This window comes from Vombatus ursinus, unplaced genomic scaffold, assembly GCF_900497805.2.
Source record: "Vombatus ursinus unplaced genomic scaffold, bare-nosed wombat genome assembly UNPS02014786.1, whole genome shotgun sequence".
Classification (NCBI taxonomy): Eukaryota; Metazoa; Chordata; class Mammalia; order Diprotodontia; family Vombatidae; genus Vombatus; species Vombatus ursinus.
In genome coordinates, this window is record NW_020954564.1 from 54015704 (window position 1) to 54037007 (window position 21304).

Below are 21304 nucleotides of genomic sequence, written 5' to 3' on the forward strand. Positions count from 1 at the left end.
AAGAAGCTAACTGATTTGTCCAGGGTCACACAGCTAATAAGTGTCTGAAGTATTATTTGAACTTGAATCTTTCTTATTCTTTCTGAGTCTCTCTTTACACATTTCGCCACCTAGCGGCCTCATCATCAGCCAGGGATGAGCAGAGCACACAGCAGAATGATGCATTATTCTGCCTAAGGAACACACTGGAATTTGTGCATCCAAAGGAATATTGTCCCTTCACAAGAGTCTCGTTGGGGACCATTTACTCCAGCAACATTGCTACTGCTCTCCACTTTTCTGGAAAGCACCTTCGGAGCCAGTTTGGAAACAAACACACACAAAAAACTTCATTACATCAAAGTTGTCTCTTATTTTTCACCTATGTGTGACCTTGCTCAATGACCCAACTAAATAATAACAGCTAACACTTACATAGCGCTTACCATATGCCAGTTGCTGCGCTAAGTGCTTTGCAATTATTACTTCATTTGGTCCTCACAACAACCCAGGGAGGTAGGTGTTATTATTATCATCATCCCCATTTTACAGATGAGGAAACTGAAGCAAACAGAGGTGAAGTGATTTGGCCAGCTAGTATGTGTCTGAGGTCAGACTTGATCTCAGGTCTTTCTGACTGCCGGCCCTGTGCTGTAACCACTGTGTCACCCAGCTGCCACAGACTTGCACCTCAATGCCACTAAGTTCTCTCCTCATCATCCCCCCGAGACTCTTTGGCATTTCACGTCTTTCAGTGTGCCCTGCTGCTGAAATTTCATATATATGTTGTCCCCATAACTAGAGCATGAGCTCCTTGAAAGTGGACTCTGTTCTCACTTTTCTCTTTGTATTCCCAATATTTAGTACAGAGGTTGGCACAGAGCTCTTAAGAGATGCTTTTTCAATGATTCACTCCAAAAATCAAGCCCCTTCCCTAGTCATTGTTGGGAAAGGGAAGATGAAAGCAGGAAGGACAAGGGATCATAGAAGGTTGTTGGGCAGAGAATAGGGTTGTCCCCGTCTCATTTCTGTCTGCGGTGTTTGGCACATTGCATAGAACATAGTGGCATTTAATAAATGCTCGTTGACTAGGCCTCCAACTACTGAGAGAATCTGGCCCTCTCGGTCCCGGTTGCTCTCTCTCTCTTTCTCTTTCTCCAGGTAAATCTTCTCATCCCAATCACATACTTGACCTTTTGGGCATTTCTGCTGATCTTCAGTTTTTACTCAGAGCCTGTAGTCTGTGGCATTGGCCTCATCATCATTCTCACAGGCGTCCCTGTGTTCTTCCTGGGTGTGTCCTGGAGAAACAAACCAAAGTGTGTGCACAGGCTCATTGGTGAGTGAGGGGATGGGGTGAGTGGTGACTGGTAGCGGGGTTAGGATCATAGGGGCTTATAGTGAGAGCTGGAGGGGAGCTCAGAGGTCATCTGCTCCAACTTCCTCATTTTACAAATGAGGAAACTGAGGCCCAGGGAGGTTAAGTGACTTGCCCAATGTCACACAGGTAGTAAGCTGTCAGAAGCAAAATCTGAACCCAGGTCCTCTCACTCCAGAACTGGCCCTCTTTACACTGTACCACACTACTAAGCTATTTACTGCCCTGCAGGGGAAGGGAACAGAGCTTTGATTGGCCAGGAAAAGCCAAAGCACCTAATTAAAGGCTAAGTGAAAGTCCACAGGAGAGAAGAGTTCTCCAGGCCCTGGAAAGTTTATCTTCAAAGTACATTTCTGGGCCCTTGAGCTCTAGGCTACCCATCATGCTGACTAGAGGACTGTTTCAACATCGTAACCTTCCAATCACATTCCCTTTCCCCAGTCACCAAGAAAAAAGAGAGAAAGAGAGAGAGGAACAGGAAGGAAGGAAAGAAGAAAGGGAGGAAAGAAGAAAGGGAGGAAAGGAGGAAATTAGGGAGAGAGGAAGAAAGGAAGGGAAATAGGGAGAGAGGAAGGAAGGGAGGAAGGAAAAAAGGAAGGACGGGAAGTAGGGAGGGAGGAAAGAAGGAAGGAAGGAAGGCAAGACCTGACGAGCTGCTAGTATAACCAGATAATACTGTACTGTGAGGCAGTAGGAAAAGCACTAAGTCATGAGTCAGGAGAACTGGATTCCAGTTCTGGCCCTGCCACTAACTTCCTATGTGACTTTCAGCAAGTCCCTTCCCTTCTCTGGGCCTTCTTCACCACCTGTAAAGTGAGGGGGTTGAATGAGATGCCCTTTAAGGTCCCTCCCAGCTCTGACAGTCTGTGAATCTGTGACCTCAGAGACCAGCAGGTATGGGGATGGGGGTTGTTTTCCAAGGGACAGATTTAAGAAGTAGCTTTGGGGTTGTGTTATTGAGGGGTAGCTAGAACTGGACAGGTTTCTTCTGGGAATCCTGGCTGGATTACTTTTCAGTTACGTGCAAACCATAAAGTGACTTGCACAGCAGAGTGGCTGGTCATAGCCCTTGCCTAAATGGCTTCTGTCTGCCCTTAGAGTCCTTTACATGGTGGGGCCAGAAGTTGTGCTTCGTGGTATACCCTCAGAGTGATGCTCCTGAAGAGGAAAATGGTCCCTGCCCTCACCCCACCCCCTCGGGAAGTGAAAAGGCTTTGAAGACACAATGAGATGCTTATCAAGACTCAAGTAGATTTTTTTTTGTTTACGTGTTATGTTTTTGTTTTTGAAAAAGTTTTCTTAAGGAAAAAAAGATATGTTTCTTAGACACTTTTAATAGCAAAGCCCCACAAACAACAGCCCTCACCCCAGATCAGTCCACCTTAGCTATACAGACAGCAAGAAGTCTATAAATAAAACAAGGATCCGATTGGTTAATTCTGACACGGTTCAGTCCGTCAGTGAGGTTGATTTGGAAGCACAATGTATAGGTGGGCTAGCTCAAGTCCTGATGGGCCAGTCAAACTGGGAATGTAGGCCCATCCTCACATCTCTGCCTGAGAGCTTCACATATCAGAGAGGACAAAAAAAGGAATAGAACTGACATGATCACATGTGCTGGATTTGTAATTCCATATAATGTAGTCATTGCTCATGGCTCATGGTCCATGCCCTGGATGGCAATAGCTGAGGGCATATGGTCAATAAGCAAGTTTGAGGGAGGCTACCTTTATGCAAAGAAATTAGTATTTCAGTAGCTTAATCTTGAGAATGAAGGAATCAACAGTCATTCATACCTGAGAGGATCCTGTAGTCTGAATATGGGGACCCCATTCCTTTCTCATACACCTTTTCAAGAAAAATGGAATGTCCTTGTCCTTCACTCACTTCTGACCTTTGGTCACACTTGCTTGGTACAAGAAACAATTCATGCCAGGAAGAGCAAAGAAGATCGAGACAACAAGGATCTTAACAGAAAGGACTGGAGGCAGGATTGAGATGATTCTCCAGCATTTGTCATCTGCCATGGGTGGGGCTGGGATTAACAAAGCAGCCTTCTCTAAGAGACAGAAATAGTAATGGCATCAACTTGAAAAGGGGGGGGGTGCTGTCCCATCTTTCTGCCATTGGCAATGGTTCCTCTATAAAGGTGTGACCAAGAAAGACAGCTGGAACTGAATTTTGTGCACTGAAAAGTAGCGACCAGGACCAGATGAAAGTATTAGGCCCAAGTGCTGGGCCAAGTGGAATCAAGGCTTGGGATCAGTGCCATAGCTGTTCATCTGGATGACAGCTGATCCAAGGGGCCTTCTGTGCTCTGGGGCTGTTAGCCTTGGCAGCAGGGATCCAGAACTACTATAGCATACATCAGAATTTTGGGGCGCCTTCTTATCACTCTGATGAAAGTCATTTCTGCCACACAAGATCTAGTCACAGGGGTTTCCCTTCCCCTTGTCATGGCTCTATCAGCAGGAGGGCAGTTTCAGTCCTGAGGCCTCAGGAGCTACAGCAGTCAACGTTGATGGGTCTCCCTTGAACTTGGCTTTATCCCATTGTGTGAGCACTCTAAAGGAGGGAAAAGATGGTGAGGTCTGGGGCTTCTGGGACCCAGCCAGCCTTGAGGAGGGGCACAGTATTGGCAAGAACCATGGAGCTTTTCTGAATCTCTGTCCCCACTCCCAGACTTTCCTTCCCAATAATACTTGATGATCTATCTCCTGAGCCTTCACTGACCATGTGTACACAGGTTGGGTGTGCTGGAGAACAGATAGTCAAGCTTGCTCAGCAGTTGCCTTATCAACTTAAGGGGACTTGCCTATGGCAAATGAAAACTTCAGACTATGAAATTCTGACAGGAGGGAAGAAAGTAGAAAGAAATGGGAATAACTATACAACAGCAAACTACCTTCAGCAAGAACATGAAGATTGTTTATGTAATCACAGGTGCAATGTTGTCTGAGGCCCGGTGACTACACAGACAAGAAAGCTCAGAAAACCATCTCCATAGCTATGACAGAGACAAAAATATAGAAGCAAAGAATGGTCTGGCCATATGAAACAAAGACACCTCCTCCTGAACTCCCTATTCCCATCTCAGCCCCACAGATCATTTCACTGGCTGTGTTCAACAGCACCTGATACCAGAGAAGTTACTAGGAATTTCTGTACCACAAAACGTGTCCAGGGGAAGTAGAGAAAGAAAAGAAGACATCACCTCAGTGTGGTCCCTCTACATTTGGTGCCCTGAATCAAAGCCTTGGTCATTCCAGTCTAGTTAGAGAAGCCCAATGTGAGACTAATCTCAGCCTTAAGTCAGTCTTGCTTCTCTGTCTGCAAATTTAAAGACTATGGTAGAGCACCCTGATATTTAACCTTTCCTCCTCAAGCTGCCCCTACCACTTCTCAAAGGAATTGGTCTTACTCCATCTTCTGAAGGGATACAGGCCCAAGCTCATACCTTATACAGGTATCCTCACTCAGGCCATCCCAGCCATAGTTTCTTTGGGGCATACTCCAAACCAGGGTCAGACTGTCCTGGAACTGGGCCCTGTGTCCCTCGCTTGGTAAAACTTTCTTCTCTGGACACCTCAAATGTTGAATGGGGTTTTCAGAAAGAGCTGGCAGGGACACCCAGCATTCATTATCATGCCCACACTGGGAAAGGCCACTCAGGCACCTGAGCACCTGATCCAGCACTGAGCTCTCCCAGGAACCCCTGACTCTCATCCTAGCAGGAAAAGCCCTGTGTGACCCTTTCACCACGCCCAGCCCCACCTACCCACCCAGGCCTCTAATAGCAAAAAAGAAAGAAAGCAAGAAAACCATAACAAGGGTAAAAATCATCTTGTATTCCCTGATTGTAAAACATGGACAAGGAGGATTGGGAGAGGTGGTGAAGGGCAGCAGAATTCTCCCAGACTGGGTGGTGACAGCTGATATGCCCACCAGGGGCCCCATCCACCCATGTTTAGTCCAATCACCTCTCCCTGGAAACTGTCACTGCAAGTAGCATGAGGTCAACCTGTCAGACTTGAGACACTTCCTGCCATTCCACTGTAGCAGGGTCCACATCAGCACACCAGGAGGAACTCATCATCACTGGCATCAGAAATCAAGGAGTGGGGTGAAGTTGGCCCGTGGACACCTAGGGGCTCCTCTTGGCATGTCTGGGGTAGACACAGGGAGCTGCCCGAGGAGACTGGTTCCCGCTTCCTGAGGGGCAGCCGACCTGGTCCCTCGCTCAGCGGGGGAGGACTGGTGCCATGGGGGTCACCCTGGGTTTGGAGCCTCTCAACAACACTTTCTGACAAGGGGTCCCTGAAGGCCTTTCTTGGCTCAGCTTGGCCAGTGGCTCTGAGCTCCTTGTTCAAGTGCCTGGGCTCTAGGCCATGTGCTGCACAAGTAGGAGCTGCAGTGCCTGGGGCAGGGGACCCCAAGGGTTCTGTTTCAGTAACCAGGGCACAGCTGGAGGCATCTGGTGGCCCCTCCCTCACAACCTGACCTACAGTCTCTGGAGGGACAGGGGGAGGCCCCATAGAGGATGCAGGGGGGCTTGAGGAGGTGCCCCCGGCCCGGCGAATGATCCCATCCCCCAGCACAGTCTGTGAGGCGCGTGATGGAGTCAGCAGTGGGATCTGCCCTCGCGCCCGGGGTCGGTGGAACAATCTGTTCCAGATGCGACCCAGGCGGCGCCGGGAGGCACTCCGGCGAGAAGTATGGCGCCGCATCTGCCGTCTCATGGCTGTCCTGATGTTCTGCAGTACTGATGCCTACAACGCAAGCCCAACACCATTATCAAGGAACTAGCCCTCTCCATGCTATCCTCCCTCCACCCTGGAAACCATGGCAGCTTCTCTCTCTCTGTACACCCTGGTATTAGACTACTTCCCCAACTTCCTCAAAGATCTGAGAAGTTCAGGATGGCCCCGAACACATTACCAGGTGGTCCATGCCTCTGTCGTCTCTTTTGGGTCTAGCCACCATTTTACTCTGAGACCCAAAGCCAACTTGACTCCCCAATATCACAGATAGGGGTGGAGGGCTTGGGAATAGACTAAATGTCTTACCATTTTTGCTCTGGGCCAACAGGCTAAAGACACACTTGCCCCCTCCAATTATTTTCTGGCACCCAATAGTATTTTGAATTAGTGCTACTACCATTCCTAATAGGGCCATATAGCCTGTGTTTATTTTTTTTTTTTAATTAAATTAGTCTGAAATTAACTCTCTTTGGAAAATTCTATAACACCTACACACACACACACACACACACACACACACACACACACACCCCCATACCCACACCCCATTATCACCACTGGCCCCTATGGATCAGGGAAGTGAATCCAAAAATAAGACCCAGGGACCCACTTTACCTGGGACGCATTGTACACAGGAAAGTCCTCCACAGGTGGGATGAGGCCCTGGGCAATGAGTTGGCCATAGGATGGAGGGGCCTCTCGTCGAACAAATTCAGCTTCTAGACGAGTCATTTGGGTCTCAAAGGCCCTAGGATTAACGGAATCTTTGTTATAGGCACCTTTTCTTCTATGTCCCAGATATGTGAGCAGGGCCTACCCTGGGGCCATGTGGGATACAGGACCCTCTCCATCCCCGAGCACCATCCCAGATATCATTCATTTCACAGTTCCCGGCCTAAACCTTCAAAAGGGAATAGGAAGGCCACAGGAAGATCGATGCAGAAAATCCCCAAGGCCCAACTCCTGGGCAATGGACTCTGTTCTATCTCTGGGCTCCATTCTCATTTAGACCTACATGGCACCCATCAGCCTTAGTGTTTAGTTGGTGATTTGGTTCAGCTGTGTAGTACCCTGACACCATCCCTCCTCTCCTTCCCATTACATACACACACCTCTCTTCCTACGGGACCTTCCAGAAGTAACAACACCAAACACAAACTAATCAGAGACTGATCCTGCCTCAAAATCTCCAAATGACTATGGGAAGAGATGCCAGTAATGCAAACCTATCAGGAAGGAGGGAAGACCAATATGTGAAGAGATCAAACAGGGTTTCCCAATGAGATCTCCTGGCATGTGAAGGGATAGGGAGGAGGGAGGGAAAAGCCCAGAAGCAAACTTGGGAGTTCTCTGGGTGACATGTCCCACCAGTCAGATCACAACGCCTAGTGGTCAGGCAAAAGGCCAGCTTTGGCAGCAGCTTGCTTTCTTCCCCTCTTCCAGACTCCAATTTCCTCATTCATAAAATGTTGACAATCATCCCTGCCTAACTGTGATGTACACAGGCAGAGGTGAATAGCATGCAAATGTGACTGTGCTTCATGGAATTGAAAGCCAGAAGAAACAAAAGACAATTCAGTAGCTATCAGATGAGAGCAAAGCTTCTTAATTTTTTTTTTTTTGCATCAGGGACCCCTTTGGTGGTCTGATGGACTGCCCTATTAGCATATGGACCCCTTCTTAAAATAACATTTTTTTTAATTGAATGAAATGCTAAATTTCAGTTAGAGGTTATGAAAATGAAGATGTAATTGTGTTCCCATTCAAGTTCAGGGACTCCCTGAAACCTACTGATTGCTCCTTGGTAACATGGGAACTCCGAGTTCAGAATCCCTGACCTAGAGCTCTGCCCTCTGAAGGAAACTTCCAGTGGAAGGGTAAGGGGCCGGGCCTCCCCTCGAGGTGCTCACCTGTACTCCTGTGTGCGCAGAGAGTAGAGCTTAAAGGCACAGCCAAGGGCAATGACCAGAAGGAGCCCACAGACCAGGCTGCCAATGAGGGCAGCGGTGATGACCTTTCGGGGCACTGCTGCCAAGCAGTCCCGCTCATCACTGCCATCTTGGCAATCTTCCTGGCCATCACAGCGCCATGTCTCAAAGACACATAGATTGGTGCCACAGTGGAAGGTCCCTGGCTGGCAGGAGAAGCAATTCTTCTCATCAGAGCCATCAGGACAATTCTTCTGGTTATTGCAGCGGTCAGGAGGTGCGTAGCACAGCCCACTGCCCCCCTCACATGGGTACTCGTCCTGTTGGCAGGCCGGACAGCCCTCCTCGTCCTTCCCTCCTGGGCAGTGCCACCAGCCATCACAGCGTTGCATCTCGGAAAAGCAGCCCTCATCACTCCCACAGGGCTGCTCCCAAGGCAAGCAGTAGCCCTTGACCTGGTAGGTGGCATTGAAGCCATGACCGACACTATGGGCTCGAGCATGGTAAGTCACCGTCAGCTGGCCCTCGGAGGCCTCCACGCTGACCAGGTGGTGGTTGCTGCGGTAAGAGAGGGTCTGCAGCAGGCGGTCCGCACGCTCCCCCAGGCCATCATAGACCTGCACATAGTCATCATAGCCCAGCTGCAGCTCCAGCTGCAAGAGGACGCGCCGGGCATCCTGTGTGTCCACGAGCCATGTGCACTGGAGATCATCAGAGCCACGGTCAGCCCCAAAGAGGTCAGGCGAGGCAAATGACCCATAGAAGTTGCCCAGTCGCCTACCACATGAAAGGTCAGGGCAGTAGGCTTCATCTGAATTGTCACCACAGTCCTGAGTCCCATCACAGCGCCGCTCAGTGGGCAGGCACCGTGTGGAACGGGCACCGCTGCAAGGGAATGTGCCAGGTGGGCACAAGCTACGTGGGATCTCTGTGGGTGAATTTGAGCAGTTCTTTTCATCTGACCCATCCCCACATTCATCCATGGCATTGCAGTGCCAAGGGCCCGGGAGGCATTTGCCATTGCCACAGAGAAATTCATCTGGTTGGCAAGCTGCCTGGCCCAGCTTTCCTAAGGGAAGGAAGGAGGGAAACATCAGTTGGGGTTCTGCCACTTACTAGCTGTGTTTACTTTGCATAAGTCATTTAGCTTCTCAGAAACTCATTTTCCTCATCTGTAAAATGGGGACAAAAATCATACTACCTATCTCACTGAACTGTTCTGAGGATTAGCTGAAGCAGTGAGTGTCAGATTAACTGGAACACCACCATGTGAACTGGTGATACTGCTAGAGGGACTTTCCCTTGAGGGACTGTTATTAAAGAGATTTTGGGGTGTCGGGGACCTGTCCCTAACCTGTGAAGACCTGAGAAAAGGCAAACACAGTTTCCCCATCAGAGACAGTATTTTAGAATGGGCATAGTGGGGAAGGTGAGGAACCATAAAGTTGATGAGGGCCAAGTAAGAATGGTTAGGGTTGGGAAGGGGATACCTCAACCAATTCTTTTTTCCCACACATCTCTAACCATGGACAAAATACCCTGAACATGCCATGCTTTTCTCTTTGGGGAAGCCCATCGCTACCTCTGATGTAGGACAGGCGGAAGCCCTGGGCCTGGCCTGAGCTGGAAGCATCTGAGTGAAAAAAAATCCAAACATGGTCTCGGGCTGAGATGAAGGCAGGGGGGATGGCCGAACCACAAATCCGGTAATCTTCCCGGCGAGATGATGGTCCCAGCATGAGCCAATCTGTGGTGCATTGGTGGGATTCTTCTACGTCAAAGTTTCTGAAACTAGGGCAAGGGAGTAGAAAGACAGGTGAAGAAGACCTGGTAAACCACAGGTAGGGACCATGGGGTCAAATATGGGGACTCATATCCCAGGAAAGGAGAGCAGGACATTGGATCAGAGATAAGGACTTGAACTTTGAGGGCTGAGAGAAGTCAACATCTGAGCTGAAACTTACAGCCCAGAACTCAGACTTCCTTTTTACCTCTCCACCACAAATCCCAACTTAAAATCTATGCCCAAGGTCCCCCACCCACCAATAAAGGATTTAGTGCCCCCAAATTAAAGTAACGTAGAGTTCTGGGAGCCAAAAGGATGCTAAGGAGAAAAACAGAACTTTATCCCTCCCAGGCAGAGACAACCACAGATCCATGTATGTGTGTGCGTGTTGTGTGTCTCCTGCCTCTGAGTTCCAGAATCACATAATTAAAGAGGACTCGCCTACCACCTAATCCAATCCAAACCAGAAGAGGAATCCTCTCTACAAGGCAGCCCAAAGAGGCTTTCCAATCTTGGCGTTAGTGAAGGGGAGCCCAAAGTATTTCCCAAAGTAGCCCATTCACTTTGGGATAACTTACTGTGGGGAATTTTTTCCTGCCCAAAACCAAACTGGCTTCTTCGCAGCTTCCACCCACAGCTCTCAGTCCTGCCCTCTGGGGACCAAACGGGATACCTCATGTCCCTCTTCTAGATGATGGCCCTTCAATACTGACCCTCTCTGTTGTCCTTCCCTTGTCGGTTCCTGAGGTTCTTTCCAGCTCTACTGCTACGATCCTACGGTCCTCTCTCCTTTCCCTCCTGACAACTCTACTTAAAATTCCCTCCCTGTAGGAAGCCTTCCCAAGCCATCCCCATCTAATGGGGGGTGAGTGTGGGGGTGGGGGGGAGAAGTACAGGTTGTTAAATGTGTGACCCTGCAGAGACAAAGTGCCCTTCAAGGTCCATCAGAACAGGGAAGATCTGAGCTCTTCAGAGTAGACCAAGCAAAGAAAAAAATATGGATGATTTAGAGTTGTGTTAGAAAATTTGAATAGAAAAATCCTTATTGCTGGATCTGTCACTCCCAAACCAATCTGATCTTTCCCTGAGGGTCTTTTTGAAGGCAGCTGCCTACCCTCCTAGGCTCACAGTTCTTCCTCTTTCTACAGGTGTCATTTAAAGGCAAGGATTCAAGCTGTAGTTCTTTTTTTTTTTTTTTTTTTTGGCAATTGGGGTTAAGTGACTTGCCCACGGTCACACAGCTAGTAAGTGTCAAGTGTTTGGTCTGAGGCCAGATTTGAACTCAGGTCCTCCTGACTTCAGGGCCAGTGCTCTATCCACTGCGCCACCTAGCTTGCCCCTGTTTTGTTTTTAAAAAAGCACATTAGCAAAACATGATGTAGCTGGAGGTAGGTCAAAACTCCCTGGCAACTTCTAAATACCCAACAGACCCAGCACATATGTCCAAAGGTCTCCTTACCACCTGGTGTGAGGCTCTGCACGAATCTCATCTCATCTCAGACACCCCATGTTCCCCAGTTTAGTCTTTTTACTCCAACCCATGCCATGTTTATACCTTGGCCCTGACTCACACCTTCCAATCAGACCGCTAGAGGAACACAACAGGCGCAAACAGCTTGAAAGCGCTGCTTTGCACATCCTTGGAGCCAGGAAAGAAGACAACCAGACACCTGTCCCATGCTGGGAATGCCGGGCCAGCTGGCTGCCTTCTCACCTGGCAGGGAAGAAGGGTGGGAGGGATAGCAGACACCTACACATGAGCATGTATGTGTGCCTACATTTGTGTTTGTGTGGATCAAAACAATGTGTGCTACAGTGGGAAAAGCACAGTATTGGGAGTCAAAGGACCTGGCTCTAAATCCCAGATCTCTTCCTACTTGTGTGAGCCCACTCAACCTCTACGGGCTGCCATTTCCTTATCCAAAAAATAGACCAGATGACCATTAAGGTCCCTTCCAACCTCAACCTTATGTTCTTATATACACTCACACAGACATGTTCAACCAACTCCCTTTTCTGAGGAGGCACAGGGAATAGCGCCGGTGTCCAGAAATCTGGCCTTAGACCCTGGAGAGCTGTATGACCCTGGACAAGTCTCTTAACCTCTGTCTGCCTCAGTTTCTTCAACTATAAAATATGGATCATAATATCACCTACCTCCCAGGGTTGTTGTGAGGATCAAATGAGATAATAATATCTATAAAGCACTTAGCACAGTGCCTTACATGTAATAGAAGCTTAATAAACGCTTATTTCCTTCCCCTCCTCCTAAAAAAGGGGCAAAGTGGGTGACAGGATCAGCTGGATTATGAAAAAGGGGGACCCACTGTCTGCAGGGCCAACCATGAGGTAGCCAGATGAGGTTCAGGCCACTCATGAGAATCAACATGCCTCTTCCTATTCTCCCTCAAGTCCACCTTAACCATAGAAAGTTTCCTTATTATTCCAATCATAGCCCACAGCCCTTGAATACAAACACATGCTTCCAGATCCCCAAATGGAAGACAGCCTGGCCCTCTGGGATAACCTCACCCTCAGGAGCCAACATCGACATTAGTCGTATGCTCTAGGGTCTATGCTCTGTGCCTTTGACACCTGACATTTCTAACTGGAAGAGACTGTTTCAGGTGATTAGTCATCTGGAGGCATGATACAAGTCAATTTATGTCCAAATCCACCTGTATCAATTAGTTTGGCCTTGCAACAAATACTTGGCATTTGCAGGATTTTTTCCTGTGGCTAGTCCTATAGACCCCAAAGTGTATAGACAGAAATCTAGGAGGGCTCCATTGTCAGGACTACCATGAGACAGTCCCTAGTGTGAGTGTCCCAAACCACATAATTCTAAGCTCTGGTAAGTAGAGGTCCGGACTATCTCTTAGGGAACATCCCTGAAGTTGACTGATACCTTACAGGCCTCAGAGTAGCCAGATGGATTCCAGGGTCTGCCCTTGGCAGTCTGACTCCTCCCTGACTTCTTCATTATACACACCTCCTCTCCCTGATCCATTCACCTAGTCTGGGTCTTTAGCACTCTGCACTCAATTTTATCCAATTTCCCATACTCCAACACATATCTTACTTTGTGAAGTAGAGACTTCGTCCCCTTTGAGGGCAGAACTGTCTTTGCCAATATCCAAACAATCAACAAACCCAAACAAACAGAACTCTCTAGCAGTCAGGACCTCAGCCATCTAGCCAGTTTCTCCTTAGTTCAGTGCATGCAAAATTATTCAATGGGATTCACTTATCTTCTGTCCACTTCATGACTTATCACAGCTATCAGTCAGGAGATATAAGAAATGCCAGGGCACAGGGACTACCTGAGGCTATTGCAGGAACTTAGGACTGTGATGACCAGTTCCTGGGCTTTAGATCCAAAGGCTGATTTTTAGCAAACATATGGGGGTAGTGGCCAACTCCCTCTCCACTCTTGCCCATGATAACACTGACCTTTTTTATTGCATTTAAAAGCACTCCACTATCAGAGGGTTTCTTTGGAACTGTGAGGCAGCTTGTGTTTCCCGCCATAGGCAGCAGCTGAGCTGGCAGATGGCGCCTAGCGAATGAGTCACTGCCTTACACACCCCGCCAGGAAGGTGGCTGTGTTTGCTGGCAGCCATGGGCAGTGGCGGCACCTAACTTCAGCAGCCCAGGATGTATCCAGATGCCAGCCACTCCTTAGCTGCCTGAGAATTCCCATCCCTGGGCACCCAAACTTCACCCAACATCACAACAGCCCCCCAGCACAGCCCTGCATCCCAAAAGGCACATACAAAAGTCCTCAGAGTTAGGTCCCACTGGACTCACCCTGCTCCCACCCCTCTCACCACACTCCTTCTACTCCCTTTGGGATGTTGCCCACTTTATAGATGGTTAAAGTGAAGTCCATAGAGAATTCCAAGCTTGATGCTTACCAACACTGCTTCCTGACCCCCCAAAATGGGGCTAAGGACCTTGTCATAGACAAAGAATTCTCACTGAAAGAAGAAGGTATAGCTTTCTTCCATTCCCCATTCACCAACTCCTGAGGGAGATTCAGAGTGCTCCTGTAGGTACCCCAGGGGGCCCCCTAAACCTCAGCTTTTCCCTTATTCAGTATACCCCTGAAAGAACACAAGAATGAGGCAGGATTCCAAATAAAGTCCCACATGCTTTCCATGCCTCTGTCTTCCTAAATGCAGAAGAGATCCAATAGCCCATGAGTATTAGCCAGGAAAGAGCTGGGGAAACATCCCAAACCAGGCTCCAAGGGCGAGACTTCTCTGAGTGTGTGTTGTGAGGGTGCGGGGTGGGGAGGGGGAGTCAGTCCTACTTAGAAAGGGCGTCTTACCCAGCCTGGGGAACCCCACCTCTTAGCCCTTAGCAAAGACCTAGAAGTGGCACCAAGGTTACTGCTCAATGGTTATCATTCGAGTCCTAGGGCCTTTGAAATGTAGGAAGTCCTTAGCCAAGAATGTTTCCTGTCAATTGAATTAAACCCTCATTTCTAACATCTCTAAGGAGAGACTCATGCACAGACATTTGGGGCCCCTCAAGTTAGGATGGCATAGTACAGGGCACACCAGATTTAGAGGCAAAAGACTTGGCTTCCAATCCCAACTCTTCTACTTACTACCTGTGTGACTCTTGGTAAATGACTTAGCCTCTGTGGGTATCAAAATGAGGAGGTCAGACTAGATAATTTCTAAGATCCTTTCCAGCTTGACACATATAACAATATGATTGTCCATGCAAACATATAAATGTAAGAACACACAGGGAAGAGCCCTAGGCTCTTCCAGGTTCTACACTTTCCTAGGCAGCTTAAATTGACCTAGTAAAAGGCTCTCTCTTCCCAAGACTCGGGAAGGGAATGGAAATTCCTTGAAGGTAGGAGATGTCTTGCTTTTGTCTTTATATCACCAATGCCAGTCCAGTGCTTAGAACACAGTAAGCAGTTAATAAATGCTTGACTGATTGAGTAGATCCCGTCCCCAGCCTTTTTTCTGCAGCCCCAGAGCCCATCCATACCTGATGGTGATCATGTCCCCATGGTCACCCTGAATGTACCAGCTGCAGTTGGTGCCTGGAGGATAGTTGAGGGGCCAGGATGGACTATAGATGACTCCACGTCGCTCCGTGTGCTGTTCCAGCTTCCCACTGCAGGCAGCTGATGGAGGCAAAACAGAGAAACCAAATGAGCAGCGCTGGCTCAGAGATGGAGTCAGGGATGCTGAGATCGCTCCCACCAAATCCCAGACTCATACAAAATGGGCCATAGCTTCAAGTCAAAAGCAAGAAAAAGATCATGAGCGAGACAGAAAGCCTAAGACTACTGCCCTCCAGTTACACAGGGTCCAGGCCCAGGAGCGCCCACACCAAAGCTACCTGTAAGCCAGCAGGGACACTGAACATGGCTAGACTCGGCCTACTTCCTTCCCACCAAAGGCAACGTTTGCTTTGCAAATAACACCAGATGAGGGAGTCAAGAGCCAAGAGGGTCAGGACTCAGAGTGAGGAACCCAAGGAGCCTTGACTGCTGGTACCAACATTTGATTACTTCCCTTTCCTGCCTCTTCCTGCCTCCTCCCATGTGCCCAACACCAGACTTGACTTCGACCTAGAGAAAGAAAGGCAAGATACAGCTGACTCCACTCATTCATGTGAAGCAGAGGCCGGAGACAGCAAATCAGTGACAGGCTAAACTGATAGTAGCCACGTGTCTACCATACACACTAAGGAAGAGAGAAGACACCAGTTTTGTCCCCTTGAGAATTGTATACAAGGACTACAAATCTGCAAAATAATAATAGCTAACATTTACATAGCATTTTGAGGTTTTCAAAGCTCTTTAGAAATATCTCATTTGATCCTCATGACAACTCTGGGAGGTAGGTGTCATTATTATCCCCATTTTACAGATGAGGAAACTGAGACAGACAGGTTAAGTGACTTGTCCAGGGTCACATAACTAGTAAGCCTTTGAGGATAGACTTGAACTCAAGTTTTCCTGACTCCAAGGCTAATGTTCTATCTACTGTGCCACCTGGCTATCATTAAATATACTGATGTATTGAACACTATATATGGAGCTAGACTGAATCTATTTGAATCCTTCTTTCCAAATATCAAAGCTGGTAAGGCACAGTAACAAGACTTTGTTCCTGACTCTACCATTATTTGCCAGCTGTGTAATTTTCTGAAATCCCCTTAACCTCTCTGAACCTCAATTCCCTCAATCCCTGCCTACCTCACACAGTTGTTGTGATGCTCTAATGAGATAAGTTCACACAAGTACTTGGAGAACTTCAAAGTGCTATACACATCAGACGCATTGGCTCTAACACTGACTTACCTTGTGAAAAACCACTTCACCTTGTGACCATTGATCAATAAGCATTTTTTAAGTGCTTACTACATACTATGCCCTGGAAGGGACCTTAGAGGTCATGTGGTCTAACTCCCTCATTATTCAGGGGAGGAAACTGAGGCTCAGGGTCACATAGCTAGTAAGTCTCTAGAACTCAGTTCTCTTATCCATAAAATGGGGACACCACAACATGTCCTACCTATTTCAAGGGGGTGTTGTTAAGCTTAAGTGAAATAGCTAACATTTATATATATTTAAGTTTTGCAAAGTGCTTTCCACATATTATCTCATTTGATCCTCATAACAACCCTATAAGGCAGATACTATTATGCCCATTTTACAGATAAGGAAACTGATGGTGAGAGGTTAAGTGGCTTGCTAGTAAGGGTCATGAAGCTAGTAAGTGACTAAGGAAGGAATTCAACTCAGGTCTACCGGACTCCAAGTCCATCACTACACAATCTACTTGCCTATAATAATGCACGTAAAAGTGCCTTAGAAAGCTAAAAATGCTGCACAAATATGAAAGATGACTGCAATTAGAGCTTGGAAGAACTAGCTAATAGAAATCATACATAAAGAATGGTGGATCACATGGTTTCAGTCATATTAAAAGCCCAAAACTATATTCAGAAAAAAACATCCAGGAGGAGACATGCCCAGAAACAAAAAATGTTCCCAATTTTTTCCCTCATCTGTAAAATGAGGGGAAAGGCCTAGCTAGACTCTAGGGTCATTTTTAATTCTACATCTATGATACCAGAAAAAGTTCTCTAAAGCTAATTATAAAAGGAAGTAATCAGCATGTCATGATCAGGAGATCCAAGGAAGAGTTGTGAAGTTTCACATATTTGCTGATCTGGCCAGAATATTTTAGAACATCTACAGTGGCCAAGTTTCTCAACACTTAGAGAAAAATCAGATGCCTCAGCTTACAATTTCCGTTGTAAATTCAGACCACGGTTTTAAAGGTTTGCAACCAGGCCCTAGACTTTCTATCCTCCACTTTAGTTCTGCAAAAGGATATTTTGATCCTCAACCGTCACAGAGGCTGCAGGTATGAGTTCATCTCCACTTTGGAAGTGCTGGGAGGGGGACAGAAAGGATGGGGGAGACAAGAAGAGAAGAACCGCCCTGAGAAGAGAGAAGAGGGGGAAGGAGAGAGGGAGGGAGAGAAAAAGAGGAAGAGACAAGAGTCAGAGACTGAGGTGGGAAATGAGAGAGGCAGACAAAGACAGAGAGTGGGAGAGGAAGAGAGGGAGGAAGGGAAAGAGAGAGGTAGAGGGAGGGAGAGAGAGAGACAGAAAGAGAGACCAGGACAGACAGACAGACAGTAAGGCAGATGGAGACAAAGAGAAAGAGAGAGTCAGAGAGAGGAAGCAGGGAGGGAGAGAGGGAGGGAGGAAGGGAGAGACAGAGATGGAGAGGGAAAGAGAAGAAGGAAGAGAGGGAGGGAGGAAGAGAGAGCGTTCTGGAAATCTCAGATGTGTAACTGACTATTCCTCAACCTTGTTCTTCCCCCACTGAACAGGCTTCTTCCTACTGAGACAAAGCCTGCCAAGCCCAGAAAAAAACAAGCTTCAGAACTAGCAACACTGTCTTTGCAATGTAGAAAATAAGTCACTGGTTATGGATCCAGAAAGACCAAAGTTCAGCTCTCCCTTCTGGCACTTACTAGCTCTGTGGCCTTTGGGCAAAGCTGTTAACCTCTGAGACTCAGTTTTCTGTCTACCTTGCCTCAAAAGGTAAGAAAGAGATATGGGACAGCAAAATTCTTTAGGATATGTAATGGCATCAGTAAGAGGCCACCTGTTCCCTCGTCTTCTTCAGTAGCCATGGTCCCAAGACTTAGTAATGAGAAGCATAAATTAGCTACCGATCCTTTGAGACAATCAGTCTGACCAAACTTCATTTAAGACAAACCATCAAGAGTCCCCCAGCTGCTCATTTTGGTTGGCCAAAGCACAAACATATACATACCACATAGTTTTTAATAAGTTTCTTCAACTTAACATGCCCTAAGGAATTATTCTGGCCAGAAAGCTAAGATGCTAAGCCCTCAGAAAGAGAGATAGGTTGGGGAGGGCCAGGAAGCATCTTGGGGCTCTTGTATTCTGACATCCATACTGCCAGACTCAGCACAAGGCTTTGCTCTTCTCTGGACTCAAGATCCCCATATACAAAATGGAGCTGTTGATACTGAACAGTCTTGGAAGGAAACTTGTAAAAGATGAGACAATACTACCAGGCAAAATGAAGAACAGGCCAGATCGATGACAATAATCACAAGCTGGCCTGGTTAATGAAGAAGTCACTATTTATAATGCAATCTGTAATTTTATTTTTTTTCCAATCTGTAATTTTAAAAGAAGTTTGAGGGTCTTCTAAATCTGAGAGTCCTGGGATAATGGCCACTTCTGCCCTTAGCAGTGTCTTGGGTAAAAGAAGGAATGCATGTGCACATGTGTGTCTCTCACACAAGATCATAGATTAAGAGCTGGAGAGGACCTTAGAGATGATCTAGTCCACCTCTCATTTTACATAGGTGGAAACTGAGGCTCAGGTTTGGTGAAATGGTTTGTCCAAGGTCATACAGATTGTAAACAATCAGTTCCAAATCAAATTAAATCCAAATCCAATGGGCAAGGAAGGTTGGGGTTGAGGTGGGGATGATGACAATGTCACTAGCTCTACTCAAGCCAGACACAAAATCGACACTTCTTTAAGTTATATGGGTCAAGACGCCATCTCAGCCTGGCATGTCCATCAGGACAGAGTTCAACATTCAAGTCACTTCTTTCTCCTCTTTCCTGGGCCAAGGAAACACCAAAACAAAACAACAATTTCCTGTCTCTAAAAATACTTAAATGCAAGTATTGATCATGTACTATTGGCTGAAAAGATTTTTAAAAAGGGAGATCAATACATGAGTCCTCTGCCTTCAGTTCTAAGCCTTGAGTGAGGCAGCAGCATGCAAGTAAGGAAACCTAACACCTTCTCCAAGGAGTTTGCCTTTGCTTGGAGATTTTCCAGATGCATACATCTTCTCACAGCCAAAGAGAGGGGCTTGCTCATGTGCATCCAGAAACCTGACCATCATTCACAGAATTCTGAGTGAAGGGAAGGGCTTAGAAGCCCACAAAAGGTGCTCCAGGCCAGCAGACACACAAGTATGTTCATACCTTTCTGACCAAGAGCCCTATTTGTGGCTCACAATTTCCTGATGTTTCTAAGTTCAATGCACCTCCATCACAAGGATGCACTGGCAGACAAATGCTAGAGCCCTGGATGTCTCTCCAACTCTCCAACATGTCCTGTGTTCCTGGAGCAAGGGTAAAGCAGAATATTTGCCTCTGCAGACATTGGCTTCAGACCTTACCCACAGACTTGCTGATGGAGAGAGTCCAGGTATACTCCAAAAGGAGCCAAAGGGTTTGTCAAATGGGATATTAATATTTACAGGGGATAAGTCACTGTTGATTTAAAAACAAACAAAAAAAGCTTCCTAAAATAATTTAGCAAAAAAGATGCTCTCAGGAGACAGTGGCCAAACTGTCCAAAAAGCCACATGAAAATATTATGAAGAGATGACACAATTATAAGATACAAAACACAGAGAAAACACAAAGTTATGGGCACTGAAATTGGAAAAGGGAAATAGCCTCAAGGACAAGGGCTCTTACCCTGGTGTTTGTGGATAGATTTCAGGGGGTCCATGGATGAAGAAAAAAATCACATGCTCATTTTCAATAACCTCTAACTGAAATTTAGCATTTCCTTCAATTATTTAAAACATGTTATTCTGAGGAGTTCCTAGGCTTCATCAGACTACCAAAGAGGTTCGTGACCCAAAAAGGTTAAGAACTCCTGATCCAGTGTTAGGACAAGAGGGACTTGATTGTACATTATCCTTCACTTTCACAAGAGACCAAAAAAAAAATATGATCAAAATAAGTCAATTTGAGTCAGATACTAAAGAGAATTAGGGAAAAAATTAAAAAGGAGAATTATAGCTAGGGTTAGCAGACCCTATGCTGCCTTAAAATGAGATGTAGACTATCCTTTGGTGGAAACGCTTTTGAAATAAAGACCTGCCAACTTCTTCCAAATCAGTTTAAAATAAGCAAGCCCCAGACTGAGCCTCAGAGCACAAAATACAAATACTAACATGCCTGCAGTTCAAAAACAGAAGGTGGAAAAGCTCACACATAATTAATGGGCCCCCGACCTGTTCTGAAACCCAGAGTTTCTGAGAAACTTTTCTGAGCTTCTTCCAAAAGAAAGTAGTTCATGCTGATAGGTGTCTTAGTCAAATTATGGGCCCCTAAAAAGTTCTGTTCCTTGAAGGACTCCTTAAATAAATGTGGACAGAATCAGAATTTGGTAAAAATCAGCAAGTGGCGGGGAGAGAGGGGAGAAAAACAACCTATACCAACTTCTGCTTTTCCACCCCATTCCCTTTACCAGACCTCCCCGTACAACATCTTACCCAGTGCTGAGCACACAAGACATACTCAGCAATTAACTGCCACTTGATTGGCTAATTCTAACTTGGGTCAAGTAATTACCAAATACACATTTGACTGTGCAGACTACGTTTCAGACGTGGTCCCTTGCCCCAAAGAAGCCTCACTTCCTAGAGCTGGCTTAGGGGTTACGGATACAGAGCTTCCAGTTAAAAGTTTAAAAAAAAAAAAAGTCATTTCTCAGTATTATCTGTGCCAAACAGCGACAGAGAGGAAAATACATTCAGAGTCAGATTCTGTTCTGCTCAGACTCAGGAAGTCACCTAATGGGGGATAAAAGAGCAACATCAGCAGCAGAGGAAGTAGGAAGCTCAATCCCCTGGAGGAAATCATAGGAGCATCTTACCTAAGGAAGGAACTGCACTGCTGAGCCTCCCAGTTAAGAAGAGATTAACTGCAAGAGACACAAAAATAGGATGTTACCAACCTTATCTCGTTCCCAAAGGCCACATACAGCAGGACTAATGATGTAAGCCATGGTCTAACTAGGACCACATGCTTTGCTTTTTAAAACCCCCCCACATTAGCATGTGAGCACATATATACACATACATACACACACATACACATATATACATATATGCATAACAGCATA

The 21304-nt window shown here is 46.7% G+C and overlaps 2 protein-coding genes across 2 annotated transcripts in view; one reads left to right on the forward strand and one right to left on the reverse strand.

Moving 5' to 3' along the window:
• LOC114046908 (asc-type amino acid transporter 1-like) overlaps positions 1-5078 on the forward strand; it is a 48329-nt gene extending 43251 nt beyond the window's left edge. Inside the window, exons 10-11 of the mRNA XM_027867521.1 lie at positions 1141-1318; positions 2456-5078. Coding sequence (XP_027723322.1) covers positions 1141-1318; positions 2456-2586 — 309 coding nt within the window. The 3' untranslated portion in view covers positions 2587-5078. The remainder of the gene's footprint in view (positions 1-1140; positions 1319-2455) is intronic.
• A 107-nt stretch (positions 5079-5185) lies between these two features.
• The window catches only part of LOC114046907 (low-density lipoprotein receptor-related protein 3-like), a 21948-nt gene continuing 5829 nt past the window's right edge, over positions 5186-21304 (reverse strand). The window contains exons 2-7 of the mRNA XM_027867520.1: positions 21056-21103; positions 14845-14983; positions 9628-9836; positions 8028-9114; positions 6733-6865; positions 5186-6126 (exon numbers count right to left, since the gene is read on the reverse strand). Of these exons, the coding sequence (XP_027723321.1) occupies positions 5428-6126; positions 6733-6865; positions 8028-9114; positions 9628-9836; positions 14845-14983; positions 21056-21103 (2315 nt within the window). The 3' untranslated portion in view covers positions 5186-5427. The remainder of the gene's footprint in view (positions 6127-6732; positions 6866-8027; positions 9115-9627; positions 9837-14844; positions 14984-21055; positions 21104-21304) is intronic.